The sequence below is a fragment of the Bos indicus genome, chromosome 2, assembly GCF_029378745.1.
Source record: "Bos indicus isolate NIAB-ARS_2022 breed Sahiwal x Tharparkar chromosome 2, NIAB-ARS_B.indTharparkar_mat_pri_1.0, whole genome shotgun sequence".
Taxonomy (NCBI): domain Eukaryota; kingdom Metazoa; phylum Chordata; class Mammalia; order Artiodactyla; family Bovidae; genus Bos; species Bos indicus.
This window is the reverse complement of record NC_091761.1, coordinates 91,465,121-91,482,561: the sequence shown is the minus strand read 5'-3', so window position 1 is coordinate 91,482,561 and position 17,441 is coordinate 91,465,121. Positions and strand designations below refer to the sequence as shown.

Below are 17,441 nucleotides of genomic sequence, written 5' to 3'. Positions count from 1 at the left end.
TTTATCTCCTGCATGTTTTCTTGCCAACTTGTATGAGCTTTTTATATGTAATATGGGATATTATCCCTTTCTGTCATATATATTGCAAATATTTTCACCCATATTTGTTTTCTTTTTTTAAAAATTTGGTTTGGTTTTTAGTTAATGTTCTCTCATTTCTTAATCATAAGTTCATTATGGTTAGGATATAACATAATAAATAAATTTAGGAATTGCTTTTTCCACAAATGAGAATTAGTGGAATAATATAGTGCTACTAAGATTTTCAGCAAAAATGGACAGAGGAGCCTCATTCTTGATTTGCTACTTAGGAGGGACATTTCAAAACACATTCAAAAACAACTATATAATTTTCCAAATGATTCAGAACTGTTTAAAATGATGAGCAATGTATAAGTCATGAAATGAACACTGTTGTCTGGGAATGCACAACAATAGCAAATACCAGGTACATTATTCACTGAATTACTCAAACCTAATAACAATAATTAAACACAAATTAATTTATACTTGGAAAGTAAAAACATTAATCCAATAAATAAAATCACGAAAAGTCCTTTTCCCCCCCTTTAAGGTGATTTACCATAACTATGAAAAGTTACCATAACTATGAAAAGGAGTTAATATTACTTTTATTTTTTATGAACATTTGGAAAATATTACTGTGCAAAATAATTTATCTTCAAGAATATTAATTTTAGAAATCAAACCAAGGCTAAGAAAATGAAAATAATGGCATAGAACGTGATAAGACAAAAGTTAAAAGCAGAAGGCCTCCCATTAAAATGATCACTATACTGATGCAATGAATATAAGTGTATATGGTGCATCAAGAAATTCTGGTATACAAAAATCCAAATTTACATGATGAAGTATTAATAGGTGTTTATTTTACACAATGATGCTTGGTTTCTAAAAGGATTCAATACAGATTTCTTAATGATCATTTTCTTCAACAAAGTTAAATGCATACAATTTTAATATCTCTTTGAGACAGTGATCCAAGCTTCCTCTTTGGATGATGTCACCAGTTCATACTTAGTTTCAATAACTTGTCCCTCCACAGAAAGGAGGTGCAGTCTCCTCAGCAGAACACTCAAAAGCACTGCAGTCACCATATAGGCAAACCTAGTCAGGAAGAGAGTGACATGGTTACCAAAGATTAACGATTATTTATACAATTTAACTTTTAAAGTTAATTTATACAATTTATACAGATTGTTCATTCTCCTCAACAGTGATTATCAAAATTTTAAGTACAAAGTCTGACATCTTTCCTTTCATTTTCCTTTATCATCTCACCTCAACTCTGGGCATTCCCGTGTGCCTGAAAATCCAAGCAAGGAGAAAGTTTTCATAACAGATTCATCATCAAAACGCTCTGGATCAAACCTAAAAAGAAGAATTGGGGCCAGTCAAACAGAGCTCCACTGGCATGGCATATATTTACACTATAAGAACACAGGTATGTAATAAAGTTTAAAAACTAGTAAAGATAGAAACTGCTGTCATATTATATTTCATTTTGACCTTTTATGTTCCTAAACTACTGAATATATGTCTCTTTTTGCTTACTTTATTATTTCTAAACAATAGGCGCAAAATACACTTCTCTAGAACCATCAGGGAATAAAAGCATAACACGCACTTATATCATTTATGAGATTTAAGGATAAATCACACAAAATCACATGAGATTTAAGGATAAATCACACATAATAACAGTGAGTATTTACATTAAGAGTGCATGAGACCATCAAATCAATATGCAAAGCATTTTACACTGCCTTTTCAATTAAATTTCATTTCTTAAAATTGAAGTCACCAGACTTAAAATTATACACATCAAAATTATATTACATGAGACCCAGACTTATTAATAAGTGAAGGAAATGCTGGTAAATTGTCTACCTGCAATGACTGGTAAATGTTGGTAAATGCATCTGTCTCCTCTGAACCAGGAGACCCAGGTTCAATTCCTGGGTTGGGAAGATCCCGAGGTGAAGGAAATAGCAACCCACTCCAGTATTCTTGCATGGAGAATCCCGTGGACAGATGAGCCTGGCAGGCTACAGTCCATAGGATCGCCAAGAGTCGGACACGACTTAGCGACTAAACCACCATCACCAAGGATTTTTTACTGTACAGAAAAAAAGTTTTACTCTGTAAAGAGTCATGGGGAAGTGGATATATTAAAACAAAATAAATCAACCCACCAATGAGCATAAAAATTCCGCTCAAAAACAAATGTTTTTAAAAGATCTAAACTCTACTGTGAGAAAAAAAACAGAGAATTTTGCTTTCATAGTCTTTTTAAAGAGTGTAAATTATCTTTTACTTTTGGAATATACTCTATTTACATTAGAGTCTATAGAAAGATTATATCAAATATAATCAGCTTTTTCCTTTTGTAAACTAACTTGAAAATTGGGACCCTAAGTGTTTACTTGAAGATATCTATGTTTCCAGGTTAAAAGATAATGAAACTAGATTTTTCCAACTTAAAAAAAATTTTTTATTTTATATTGGAATATAGTTGGTTTACAATGTTGCATTTATTTCAAGTGAACAGCAAAATGATTCAGTTATACATACACACAGATCTATTCTTTTTCTGGTTTCTTTCCCATATAGGTTATTATATTGAGCAGAGTTCCCTGTGCTATATAGTTGGTCCTTGTTGATTATCTATTTTATATATAGTAGTGTGTATATGTTAATCCAAATCTCCTAATTTATCCCTCACTCTCACACTTTTCCCCCTTGGTAACTGAAAGTTTTATAAGTCTGTGAGTCTGTCTCAGTTTTGTGAATAAGTTCATTTGCATCACTCTTTTAGAGTCCACATACAAGTGATATTATGTGATACTTGTCTTTCTGTATCTGGCTTACTTCACTTAGTATGATAATCTCTAGGTCCATCCATGTTGCTGCAAACGGGATTATTTCATTCTCTTTTACGGCTGAGTAATATTTAATTGCAGGTTTCCCTGGTGGCTCAGTGGTAAAGAACCCACCTGCCAATGCAGGAGACACAAGTTCAATCCCTGGGTGGGGAAGATTCAGAGGAGCCTAGTGGGCTACAGTTCATGGGTTGCAAGAACAAGATATGACTTTGTGACTAAACAACATATTCCATTGTATATATGTATCACATTTTCTTTAACCATTTCTCTATTGAGGAACACAGGTTGATGCCATGACTTGACTACTGTAGTGTTCCAATCAACACTGGAGTCCATGTATCTTTTTGAATGATGGTTTTCCCCAGATGTATGCCCAGGAGTGGGATTGATGGATCATATAGTAGCTTGATTTTTAGAGTCTTAAGAAACCTCCACACTATTTTCCGTAGTGGCTATAGCAATTTACATTCCTATCAACTGTGTAGGAGGGCTCCTTTTTCTCCACACTCTCTCTAGTATTTATTGCTTGTAGATTTTTTAATGATGGCCATTCTGACCAGTGTGAGGTGATACCTCACTGTAGTTTTGATCTGCATTTCTCTAATAATTGGTAATGCTGAGCATCTTTCATGTGTTTTAAGCCATATTCACTAACAACTAAAGATGAAAAAGAGAAATTAAGGAAACAATCTCATTTACCATCACATCAAAAAGAATAAAATACCTGGGAATAAACCTACCTAAGGATGTGAAAAACTGATACTCCAAAAACTATAAGACACTGATGAAAGAAATCGAAGATTACACAGAAGGAATGATATACCATATTCTTGGATTGAAAGAATCAATGTCAAAATGACTATATTACACAAGGTAATCTACAGATTCAACACAATCCCTATCAAATTATCAATGGCATTTCTTGCTGATCTAAAACAAAAAAACTTAAAATTTGTATGGAAACACAAAAGACCCCAAATGACCAAAGCAATATAGAGAAAGAAAAACAGAGCTGGAGGAATCAGGCTCCCTGACTTCATTCTGTACTATAAAGCTACAGTGATCAAAACAGTATGATTTTGGCCTGAAGACAGAGATCAATGGGAAGCCTAGAAATAAACCCATACACCTATGGTCAACTAATCTACGATAAAGGAGGCAAGACTATACAGTGGAGAACAGACAATCTTAATAAGTGGTGTCCAAAAACTGGACAGCTACAGTTAAAAGAATGAAATTAGAACATTTTCTAACACTGTACACATAAATAAACTGAGAATGGATTAAAAATATAAATGTTTTAAGTTCGGATACCATAAAACTCTTGCGGGAGAACACAGGCAGACGAACACTCCTTAACATAAACCACAACAATATCATTTTGCGTTCACCTCCTAAAGTAATGAAAATAAAAGTAAGAACTAACAAATAGGAGCTAGCTAAACCTAAAAACTTTTTTGCACAGCGAAAAGAAAACCATAAACAAAGTGAAAAGACAACACACAGAATGGGACAAAATATTAGCAAATGATGTGACTGACAAGGGATTAATCTCCAAAAGATACAAATAGCTCATGTAGCTCAATATCAAAAAAACAAACAACACAATAAAAAAATGGGCAGAAGATCCAAAAAGACATTTCTCCAAAAAAGACACAGAGACATCCAGCTATTTTGTTAAATATCTCATAATTTTAAGGATTAATAAATGAAAATGAATAGGTAACCTAATCTCAAGTACTGAGGTTTTTTTTAAAAACTTCTATAATACTTATTTTATTTGTTTATTTATTTGCAGGTTAAGAGGTAATTCCAATTTTATTTTCCATCATGAATTTAACTCAATTTACAACACAAGATTATAAAATATGTAGCAAATGACAGCATTACCCAAATACTGCTGCTGCTAAGTCACTTCAGTCGTGTCTGACTCTGTGCGATCCCATAGACGGCAGCCCACCAGGCTCCCCCGTCCCTGGGATTTTCCAGGCAAGAGTACTGGAGTGGGGTGCCAGTGCCTTCTCCATCCAAATCCTAGGTTTTCAGAATTTTGAAAATACACTAAACTTTCTAGGTATGTAGTCAAACTCCTTCCAGAGAAGGATTGGGAAATAGGCATTTTGCTGCTCCCCCTGTGCTGAAATGTGAGGGCTAAACACAGCCAGTACCTCCATTCCCCTTAACATATGCTTCTTTGTTTGCTATGATCTTGTGGGACTTATGAATGCAAGACGTGCCAGTTAACAGAGCAGGGAAATTTGGGGCATATCCCTCCCTCGATGGCAGCCATAAAAGTTGGGACACTCGATGTGTGTGAAAGGGAGATGCTGACAACTTGGTTTTATGGTTGGAGTGAACTAGAAGAAGAAGGTTGGGGGTGTGTCCACTGACTCCCACAGGCTCTGGAGCGGATCACAGCCAGTATTTCTAAATGCATGCTCATTAAGAAGCTGGATCTTCAGGCAGCAGCTTGTAAAGTACGCAATCAACCCCCTTTCAGGGAGAGACTGGGAGATAGGCTTTTTTGCCTGTTCCCTCTATGCTGAGCCCTCTGGGGACAGCCATGGTGAATGCTTGTGCTCCCAACATGCTCCCATTAAGAACTGCTTCTTTGCTACAGTCCTGTGTGATTCAGGAACACAAGCTCAAATGGCTTTTGAAGTAGATGTTTTAGAAGCCCATCCCTCAGGTGGGAGCATTTAAAACTGGGGCACAAAATGTATGGTTCAAAGCCTTGGATCCTCAGAGAGAAGCTGAGAGTTGGATGTTCCCTCCTGATGTATGACACTGTGCTGGGGGTGGAGTTTATGGCAAGAATGTGTCTCAGCCTTTCCCACCTGTTTCAATGCGGGTATTTTCTCATTTACCAAATGTGGAGGAGTCACTCAGCTAGTTCCTGGATTTTTCTCAGAGGGAATTTCTCTACATTCAGAGCATCTGTGTGAGGAAGGAAATTCACGAACCTGCTATATCACCATCTTGGTCTCAGTCCATACTAAGGATTTTAATGTTTGCCTTAGTTCTTTTTAGTTGAGAATTCTATTTCAGTCTGTTTTTTTTTAAGTTGATAATATTTCATTATTTGGTTTAGAGTTCAGTTCAGTTCAGTTCAGTTGCTCAGTCGTGTCCGACTCTTTGCGACCCCATGAACCGCAGCACGCCAGGCTCCCTGGCCATCATCAACTCCTGGAGTCTACCCAAACCCATGTCCATTGAGTCAGTGATGCATTTACATTATTATCAATTTAAATCACAGAATTTGAGTCAGGGTTTCTTCCTCTGAGACACCGCCAATACAATAAAAGCAACAATGCATTTATTTCTATAAATAAATGTCTAGACAGTTTTCTATAAGGAGAATAAGGTAATGTCAGTTACTTGAAAAGAAAACTTCTAAAAACCACAATGAAATATCACCACATACCCATTAGAACTAAAATAAATAGAAACAATAGTTAATGCTATTGAGGCTACAGAGAAGCTAAATCTCTCAAACACTGCTGCTGAGAATCTATAAAAAATAGTCCGACAGTTTCTTGTGAAGTTAAGTATGCACTAACCATATAACCAATCATACTTTGGCATTTTTCCTAAGAAATGAAACGCCATGTTCACACAAAACCTTGTACACAAATGTTCATAAGAGCTTTATTCATATAAGCAAAATATTAGAAACAAGCCAAATGTCCTTCAGTGGGTCAGAGGGTGGAAGCTGAACAAACTCTGCACATGCAGACTACTACTCAGCCGTAAAAAATATGCAATACCCTTTGTTGATCTCAAGAGCATTAAATTTAGTGAAAAAAGTCAATCTCTCCATCTTCCTCTGTGTGATAATTATATTTAAACTGCAATTAATCAATTGTCTCTATAGGGTCTACCTCAGTCCTATGTACATTTTGGCTAGTGTGACGCAGTCTCTAAAGGATCATCTCAAGGCACTGACACAAATTAATCTCTGGAGTTTCCACAAGGGATGGATGATGAGGTATCCAACTGAAGAAAGCTTTTCCCTGGCATACAACATTACTAATAACATTTCCTAAGTTTGACTGCATTTGATTCCTAAAAATGATTTCTATATTTTAGCACATATTTCTTTCAGTATCTTCAATCTGTGACCCTGATTCTCTGAGTGTTTTGAGGATAGGAATAGTGTCAAAAGTTCTAGCAAAGTTCTTATGCTTTTTGTATTACATCTAAAAGTTTATCAAAAATTTAGCATTTTTCCACATGAGATTTTAAAAAAATTTTTGAAATGTGAAATTTTAATTTTTTATAAGTTATAACATTTTTATTTTACAAATGTATATCTTTAATTCTGCTATGAAAGCCCCTTGGAATATTAAATTTACTTAATTTTTTAGTAGAGTTTGAAGTATTGTTATTTAATTTCTTAATAGATATCCCTTTAATATAACTGTAACGTGAAAAACTAAAATTACTTAATGCTTAAATGTCCCAGCCATATACTCTTGAAGTAGGTTTTTCTTTTACTTCAACCATGCCATCAACTCTGCCCACTGCCTGTCACATAGCTGTCTTAGCCCTCATCAACTCAACATATAACCTTCTTTCAGGCCAGTAGATCTTAACCTACTTCTTTAAGGCAGATTTTACCAGATGCCTACTGAGGAGGCAAACAGTATCAGCTTTGTTCTTCACCTTTCCCCTCCCTTGCTGTTCTCACACACAATATACGCACAACATCTATTTCCTAAATTCAACCAAAGAGCTTAATAACTGAGACCAATAGAATGAAAACAAGAAACTGCATATGCAATACCCATTTACCAGTAACAGAACTCCAAAATACCACTGAAATTAAAGGATGAATGTAGAGATTAAGTAATTAAATAGATCTTGGGACAGAGGCGGTAACAGAAATAAAGAGTAGAAGACAGCAGATTCATGAAAGAAAAAGTATTGAGCAGAAGATATACAGGGAAGGTGGTGGCTTTCTGTTTTTATGTTACTGTTACATACTGAATTTCTCCTGAAAACATAGAAGGAGAACACAACACATGCAAACACATAAAAATTAAGAACTGCAGAGACAATGACAGAAATTTCCTACTTGTACGGAGATGACCAAGTACCGGGATCCTGAAGCACCACTCCAAGGGCATACAGGACAAGGGTCTGCAAAAAAAAAAAAAAAAGGATACTCTGGTTATGAAAAGTCTAACAGAGACAAAATGACTCCCAGAAAGCCAACTTATAAAAATATTACATAACAGTAGAAAACACAGGCCATTAGTTTGGTGATCTCATAGTGAGAAGGTATCCCTTAAGCACGTCACAAAATACTGAAGTCATAAAAGAATAACAGACTTCACTATGTGAAAATTTAAAACCGGCATCCAGTAAATACAAAACATACCATAAAACTAGTAAAAGATAAACAACAGACAGAAAAAAAAGATTTGCCATATAACTGACAGAATATGTATAATCTACAAAAAGACATATAAACTCACTAGAAAGAAAATAATTCACAGAAGAAATACAAACTGTGAGTATATGTATGAAAAGCTGTTCAATTTCTCCAATTATCAGAGGAAGCAAATTAAAATTATGAGATAATTTTTTATATATGATTCACATAATACATAAAAGATTCATAAATCCAGAGGCAGTAAAGAATATGGAGAGGAAAAGCATTCTCATACACTGTTGCTCAAAATATAAATTGCCTTTTAGAGGCAATTTGTAGTAATGAAAAAAATTAATGTCAATTTAAATTTTCATCAATGAGGACCACTTAAATTATGGTCCATTCATACAAGGCAGTACTATACATCCATTAAAAATAATGAATTGGATCCACAGTAAGTGCCAGTTGTATTAATTGCCTCAATAAAGGAAGAAAATTAAAAACAACACATAAACAGTATATTTTCACATATAAATTAGGTTTTTAAAATACATACATATATATGTATATATACATAGAGTAATACATATACACAGGAAAACACCTACAAAATATACACTAAACGATTCATAGTAGTACCTAGGGAGAAAGGAGTCTTTATGCTGTTTGAACCTTAAAACAAGCATATATTATTTTGTAATTTTAAATAACTGTCTTTTATTTAACAATAGGTAGCATTTATTGGAAAGTATCCAATAATACTTAAAACAATAAAGTTTAAAAATACACACTAAAAGAGTTGAAAAGAATAACTGAATGGGTTAAGCATACCAAATGTTTCCTACCTCCCTAGGAATAATAAATTTGTCAATCTTTCCTTCAATATCTTGAAGCCGGGCAGAAACTGGGGTCAGTTTGGCAGTCCGAACAGTTTCACAAAGCACTTGCCGACAATACCTGTTTAAAAAAATTTTTTTTGAGGATCCTTATTTTGGGAGAATCAATTTGAAATGTATATACATTTTAAAGTATCATTCAACAATTTTAATAACCTTCCTAATGAAATAGTCATCATAATTCTTATTTGCTTAAAACACAGTGTATACTAGAAGGATATAAAGTTTAGGTTTAGGTGAGTAAGAATTAAACAAATGAAAACAACTTTAAAAGTACCAGAAGAAAACTCAAAACAATATTTTTAAAATTTGTGTGCAGAAGCATCCTTTATTTTTAATAAAGGATTTAATAAAAATTTTAATAAGACTTTTCTACTTCAAAATTAGAAAAAATATTGAAACAATGATGGGTATCATAAAGAAAAACAACATGACTATGGAAAAATTTCTAAATACTTGAACTCATCATTAAGTAAAATTAAAAGCCAAGTAGAAAACTTATTTACTGTAAATATATCCTTAATGCATCAAAACTCTTTAAAATTCCAAATTAAAATGATCAAACATCCCAACAGGAATAAGGACAGAAAATATAAAAGCAATCCACAAAAAAAGAAAAAAAATTGCAAATGTCATGGAAACATAAATGATACTCAACCTCATTAACAATGGAAAGACTGCCAAAGAAGCAAATTTTTTACCTGCCAGATTAGCAAATATGAACAAGAGTACTGTCGCAGAAAATGCTAATAAAAAATAGGAAAATGGACATTCATATTCACTTGGGGGAAGTATAAATTGGTACAACCTTACTGAAGGATGCTGTGCTGTGCTTAGTCACTCAGTCATGTCTGACTATTTGTGACCCCATGGACCAGCCTTCCAGGCTTTTCTGTCCATGGGGATTCTCCAGGCAGGAATACTGGAATGGGTTGCCACGCCCTCCTCCAGGAGATCTTTCCAACCCAGGGATTGAATCCAGGTCTCCGGCATTGCGGGCAGATTCTTTACCATCTGAGCCACCAGAGAAGCTCTGATGAAGGATAGCTTGGCAATATATATGAAAATATAAAGTTTGCATTACAATAAGAGGAATAAAAGCTAAAATATATTGAAATCTTGCTATGCACCAGTTCTGTTAAATAGTTTCTATGCAGTATTTCATTTAATCCTTATAAAAAACTCATGGGTATTATTGTTTTTAATTTTACAGATTTAAAAAATGAGGCAATTGTTTAAGATCACACAGCAGGATGAAAGAGGGCACTCAAAGCTGGTGCACTGAGACAACCCAGAGGGATGGGAGGAGGAGGAAGGTGGGAGGGGAGTTTGGGATGTACACCCGTGGCTGATTCATGTCAACGTATAGCAAAAACCACCACAATATTGTAAAGTAATTAGTAATGAATTAATTAAAAAAAAAAATCACACAGCAGGTAAGTGGTATTGACAGGATTCAAACCCAAATCTGTTACCCCATAGCCCCTAACTGTAAACACTACACTACTGCATACATTCTTAAATAATTATCTCATTTCTCAGACCTTATTAATAGAAAAATTTGGAAATATTTGCAAAGATGTAAACATAGGAATATTGATTTATATAATTTCTAAAAACATCAAAAACAAAAAAGGAAACATCCTTTCCTCTTTGAACAAATATTTTTAGGTACCTACTACATTAGAAGCACTGCATCAGATACTAAGCTACAACAGTCAACAAGACAAAACCCTCAAAGAATTTCAAAGTCTAGCTGGCAGGGGAAAGGACAGAGGAACATCAAGGATGAACAATTAAAAAGGCACAGTAACTGTTATGATAAAGGAAGTTCAGGGTGTTGGGGAACACATGGCAGGAGCGCCCAACTGGAGAAAGGACTTTGCAGATGAATAAACACTTAGCCTGAGACCTGAAGAAAAAACTGGACTCAGCTAGAGGACAGAGGAAGAGAGAATGTAGCCCAAAGTCAGAAAATTAAAAACAGTGCTTCACATTTGAAGAAACAAAAGAATTTCAGTAAAGCTGAAATGCCTCATAAGCCAAGTTAGTGGGTATAAATTTTATCTTAAGGGCAACCAGAAGTCACTGAAGGATTTTAAACAGGGGAGTATGATCAGATACCAGAGAAGGCAATGGCACCCCCACTCCAGTACTCTTGCCTGGAAAATCCCATGGACAGAGAAGCCTGGTAGGCTGCAGTCCATGGGGTCTCGAAGAGTTTGACACGACTGAGCAACTTCACTTTCACTTTTCACTTTCATGCATTGGAGAAGGAAATGGCAACCCATTCCAGTGTTCTTGCCTGGAGAATCCCAGGGACAGGGGAGCCTGGTGGGCTGCCATCTATGGCGCCGCACAGAGTTGGACACAACTGAAGCAACTTAGCGGCAGCATGATCAGATACAACTCCCCAGATATAGAAAGATGACTAGCACAGTGATTCTCAACTTTAACTACACATTAGAATCATCTGAGAAGCTTCTGAAAGTTTCTGATGCCCAGAGATTGTTGGTTTGGGATTAGTCTCAGGTTAGGTATAATTTTAAAGCACCTGAAGAGATTAGTGTACAGTCACTGGCTCCAAGAGCAATCTGGAGTAGTGCAGTTGGTAAAGAATTTGCCTGCAATGCTGAGACCCCAGTTCGATTCCTGAATCAGGAAGATCCACTGGAGAAAGGATAGGCTACCCACTCCAGTATTCTTGGGTTTCCCTCGTGGCTCAGCTGGCAAAGAACCACCTGCAATGCAGGAGACCTGGGTTTGATCCCTAGGTTGGGAAGATCCCCTGGAGAAGCAAAAGGCTACCCACTGCAGTATTTTGGCCTAGAAAATTCCAATGACTGTGTAGTCCATGGGGTCACAAAGAGTCAGACAAGACTGAGAGAGTTTCACTTTCACTTTCATAGGAGGAAGAAAGACACAAGGCTGTTGAAATGCCCCAAACAAGTTGGTGGTGTTCCTCATGGGTGGGGGTGGGGGACAATGGAAAGAACTAAAACTAAACTTCTAGCTAAATGCTGTTTGGAAAATAAAATCAACAAAACTTCCTCACTGACTAGATGTGGTGGAGTTACTACGTATAGAACACTGTCTACAACACATTAAGAGAAAACATGGAATTTACGGAAGAGTTACATGTTTTGTATTTTAAATGTTTTTAAATTTTTTGTTTTAAATACATATATATGTCTGGAAAAATAATATAGATAGTTAACAGTTGTTATCTTTCTTGTCCTCATTTACAAAGGACATTCACCTTCTATGTCATACATTTCTGCATAATAAAAACTTCAAAAAACAAGTATGTATTACTTTTTAAAATTGTAATCAATAAAGCTTTCAACATTTTAAAGAATCCCTAACAAATGTCTCCTTGTGAAATCCATGGTTTCAAGTTCTTTCTACTGGCTGTATCCATATCTTCTTTTCTATAGTTGAAAGATGCTCCAAAGTAAGGTTGCTTGCTACCCAGTCTCAGACTTCCAACCCCCTAAGAAGTCACAGTTGCTATTTTTAAAAATCTTTTACATTAAGGTATTACTTACATATAAAAATGTTATCTATTTTACCTGTACAGTTTGATGAATTTTAGTCATCATATATGACTGTGTGACTACAACCACAAGAAAGATATGTAACAGTTCCCTCTCCCTAGAAAACTTTCCTCATGCCTCTTTGCAGTTGATCCCCTCCCCATTTCGGGCCCCAGCTATCACTGCCCTACTTTCTATCACAATAGCTTTGCCTTTTCCAGAATGTCACCTAAATGAAACACATTGTAGACTGTTTTTGTGCTTGATTTTTTTCACTTAGCATAATAAGATTTATCCATGTTGTTTTGTGTATTGATTTTATGTTACTTTTTATTACTAGGTACTATTCCATTGTATGGATATAACACAATTTATCTATTCAACAGTTGATGAATATTTGGACTACTTCCTGGTTTTTGCTATTATGAATAATATTGCAATAAATGTTTGCATACAGGTCACTGTGTGGACATGTTTTCATTTCTGTCCGGTAAATGCCTAGGAGAACTGCTGGGTCATACTGTACAATTTTGTAAGATCCTGCCACATTGTTTTACAACAGAACTGTACCATTTTGCATTCCTACCATCAATGTATGAATGTTCCACTTATTAGACATTACTGATGCTATTTTATATAGGCCCATGTAAAAGTTTCCCAAGACTACCTTATGATTTTAAAAAGCAAATTAAGTCATCTATTAAAATCTATATGTAAATACTTTAAGTCCTGTAAAAATACATAGCTTTCCTCCATATTGGCATTAGTTTTAAATAAGATAAACCAATTCAAATTTTAAAGATCTGCCCGCCCCTCCCTTTCCTCAGGTTCTTACCTGAGCTCCTCAATTTTCTCTGAAGTGATAGGTCCCTTCCCCAAAACTTGGTCAATCTCTTCATATAGTTTTTTCTGAATTTCCTCATAGGTGGTTAAAAAACAGACTGCCCAGGTGCACACTAAGTGAAAGTTTATATTAATAACAGTGAAAGCAGCGAATTCATAGTTTGGGTGCTGAATAAAAAACAAACTTACAATTTTTTGGTATTTTCTCCAGCCCACCCCCAATACAGAAGATACATAAATGCTACCAGAAGATAAAACAAGATTGTTCATGACATTTGTGCTTCATTCAACAGAACATAAACATTTACAGAATATTCTCAAAGACAGTGAAATCTAGAAAATTTCTTTCATAAAATTGGCAAGTAGTCAAAGGCACTTGACGCATTTTACCTTAAGCAAAACAGTAATGATAATAAATAAACTTCACATCTGGGGAAGTGTTAAATGCTGGCAACTGTGATGGACTGTTTGGTTCACTCGACCATGTAAAATAAAACAGCTGACTTGTCAGTTTCCTCAGGAGCCCTAATGAAATGATTCACACAAGTAAAAATAGCAGGAGATTTACCTATAAATCAGTGTTTCTAAGTTTTTACTTGTAATACACTGGTTCAAGAGCTGAAACTGATTAATTGCTTAGGACAGTGGTTCTCAAAAATCTCCTGGGAGTCAGAGACTGTATGATGACACAATCCCACCATCCACAGATCCTGACTTAGTAGGTTTAGGGTGTGTCCAAGGTATCTATATTTCTAACAAATATCACAATTATTCTGATGAACGCCAACACTGGAGTTCACTGGCTTATGGCTTACTTTTTCTGAAAATGGCTTATGGATTGTAATCACTGAGGAAATCAAAAGGTAAGAAAATTAATTACAAAATAAATATAAAACAGTTATATTTCCCTTAGAGATCCACTGGGATTATAACTGTTCAAATGGAACCATCCAGACATACAGCATCTCTTTCCTTAGATTAAGCCTGACATGACTCTATCTACAGCTCTACCTTTTCTATGTCAAGTACTTTTTCAAATGTGTTTAATAATTTCTACTTCTACTTATTATCTCTTGCCTGAGCTAAAGGGCTAGCTTAAATTGGCCTTAAAGTTAATTTTTAAAAATATTTGCCAAAGTCACATATTATCCAAATCCAATGTAAATACATAATTCACTTTCTACATTTAATATTATTATCAGTAAAATCAATAGCTACCTGGTACTCAATTATTTTGATAATTTATTCACATCCAGAGTTCATAAAAGGCATATGAGTAACTCACTTTAACTTTTTTTCTATATATGTTTCCTTACTATGGCTTGTGAGTGAACTGCAGAACTTCTATTTCACAAGTGATGTGAAAACTTATGCAGACAGTATATATGTACACGTATGCAATCTTTTAATAATATATAGTAATATATAACATTGAAAGATTTAGCACAAGGATTTGAATACAGTAGGCACTCTACACCCTGACTAACTACATTATCATTTAAAATTAATATAACTGTTTAATAACCTCAGTTTTTTTTATACAACTCTATTAAAAATAACCTCAAACACTATTTTTTTTGTACAACTCTATTAAAAGACAGAGAGTATAGCTTTAAAATGTGATTTTAAGCCACTTAATGTTCTTTAATTACAATGTTGAATCAAGACACCAATTTACAGTTGGAAACCTTGGAGGTCATTCTTATTTTAGAAGAGGAAAAAAATGTAGAGGTCAGTATCTTGCTTCAGGCTACTAAGTCGCAGAGGAGGGACTTTAATTAAGGTTTTCTGCTGATCTTGCCTCTCAAAATTTCAGAGGTGCTTTAAAAAACAACCAACCCACATGCAAAAAAACAGCAATACTCAAATTTTCCCCCAAAACTACAAAAAATATTAAAATATTAAGTCAACCTTGGAAAATCGATTTTTAATATCCAGAGTACAACTGATTCAGATTTTTTTTTTTCTTTAATAGAAAATTATTTAATTAGTATACATGTGTTCCCCATCCTGAACCCTCCTCCCTCCTCCCTCCCCACACCATCCCTCTGGGTCGTCCCAGTGCACCAGCCCCAAGCATCCAGCATCGTGCATTGAACCTGGACTGGCATCTCGTTTCATACATGACGTTTCACATGTTTCAATGCCATTCTCCCAGATTTTTAAACATTTATTATTATTTAATTATTTGGCTTTGCTGAGTCTTAGCTGCAGCATGTGGGATCTAGTTCCTCGACCAGGGATCAAACCCAGGCCCCTTATATTGGGAGCATGAAGTCCAGCCACTGGACCACCAGGGATTTTTTGAAGGTCTTCAGCAAAGATATATTTTAACAGTAATACATTTTTTAAACAAGTATTTTTTTAAAAGGTTCAAGACATTATTTTTGACACATGCTTACCTATATTCCACTTAATCTATAAAATCTGGGACATCTCTAGATACCAAAAAAGTATACAAAGAAGAAAAACTTACAGGAACTTCACATTTGTACTCATCCTTTTTAAATTTTCTTAAACAGAAAAAGTTATGAACAAAATCCTTTAAGTAAACATAAATTCTTTAGATTTTCAACTTGTGTTTTAATACTTTAGCATTTTTTGTTAACACAAGTTTATGGATACACACATTCTTAAAAACTGTATAAATAAATGGTAGTCTGATAAACTCAAAACCAGTAAGAAAGCTTAGAAATGTATCACCCATTTTAGAATTTTAAATAATAATCACCTTTAATTTCACCAAGAAGTTCTTTTAAATCATGATTTCTGTGGCCTATATTCACTGCTGGTAGATCTTATTAACAGCAGACAGGATTGAAGTCAAAGTGAAAAGCCGCAGCAGGCAACTGAAAAGCTTACAGCTCTGGTTGGAAAGGTGTCAACAACAGTTCATTTTAAAGGCACAAACTAGAATTCACAATCCATAAACTGTGTCAGGAAATTTATGGCAATGTTCAGAGGTGGCACAGAGCACCTGGGGCTAAGAAAAGTGGGGGTGGGGGGCGGGGGAGGAGCGCGGTGTGAATCTAGCCTTTCCAACAGGAATAAAAAATAAGAGCTAAGGGAAATTATCAAGAGATCTTGCAAACAGTGTTTCCTTTATTTTAGAATAGCTTTATCTTTCTGTATTTTATAATCTATCTCAAAAAGAAATCAATTTATACTTACATTTTGCAGTTATCATGCAACTGGCCAGAGAAAATATCATAGTGTCTTCTAGGATCTAGGAAACAAAACTAAGTTTAGACAGTAAGGTGACATGTAAGGTGGCCTGTATTAGACCCCGTATTAGACCCAGTAAAATCATCTAGAGTATAGAATTGGGAGTTAAGAAGGAACAAAGTATGTTATTCCTTTATAACGTTTTCACTTGAATAAAATCTATATAATGTAAAAGCCAACCTAAACACTGCACTGCATTTTTGATTCAGTGAACTTTTATCCAGTAATATTACTGGCTCATGATACAGCAAACAAACCGGCTCAGTCTTATCTTTCTAGCTTGGCTGAGTGCAGCAATGAAGACTCAGGAAGAGTGAGGAGCCTGCCACTGTTCTGGAGCACGATTTAATTTCTGTACCCACACACACCTATAAAACCACTTTTTGTCTATGTGGACTTACATCCACAGAGGAGGCAGAAGATTCCTACAGTGAACAGGTGTGGCAGCAATGGCTCCACTCCTGTCGTGCCTGACACCTCCACACACAGTAGCCCAGTAGTGTGCTGGGCGACAGATCCACACTGGGAACAAGCCACACTGCCACATCTGGTCATGTGGGCAGGGCTGTTTAGTCGAAAAAGGCTCTGTAACAACCACAGAACTTTGGTTCAATATCTGCTTACTCAAATATTAGATACTATATAGCTATTTCCAAGA

General features: G+C 35.2%; 1 protein-coding gene across 1 annotated transcript in view; it reads right to left on the bottom strand.

Annotated features, from left to right (window-relative positions):
• Positions 1–868: 868 nt before the first annotated feature.
• The window catches only part of CYP20A1 (cytochrome P450 family 20 subfamily A member 1), a 44,137-nt gene continuing 27,564 nt past the window's right edge, over positions 869–17,441 (bottom strand). Inside the window, exons 8-13 of the mRNA XM_019975417.2 lie at positions 16,730–16,784; positions 13,551–13,671; positions 9,129–9,240; positions 7,984–8,048; positions 1,303–1,392; positions 869–1,128 (exon numbers count right to left, since the gene is read on the bottom strand). Coding sequence (XP_019830976.1) covers positions 978–1,128; positions 1,303–1,392; positions 7,984–8,048; positions 9,129–9,240; positions 13,551–13,671; positions 16,730–16,784 — 594 coding nt within the window. The 3' untranslated portion in view covers positions 869–977. The remainder of the gene's footprint in view (positions 1,129–1,302; positions 1,393–7,983; positions 8,049–9,128; positions 9,241–13,550; positions 13,672–16,729; positions 16,785–17,441) is intronic.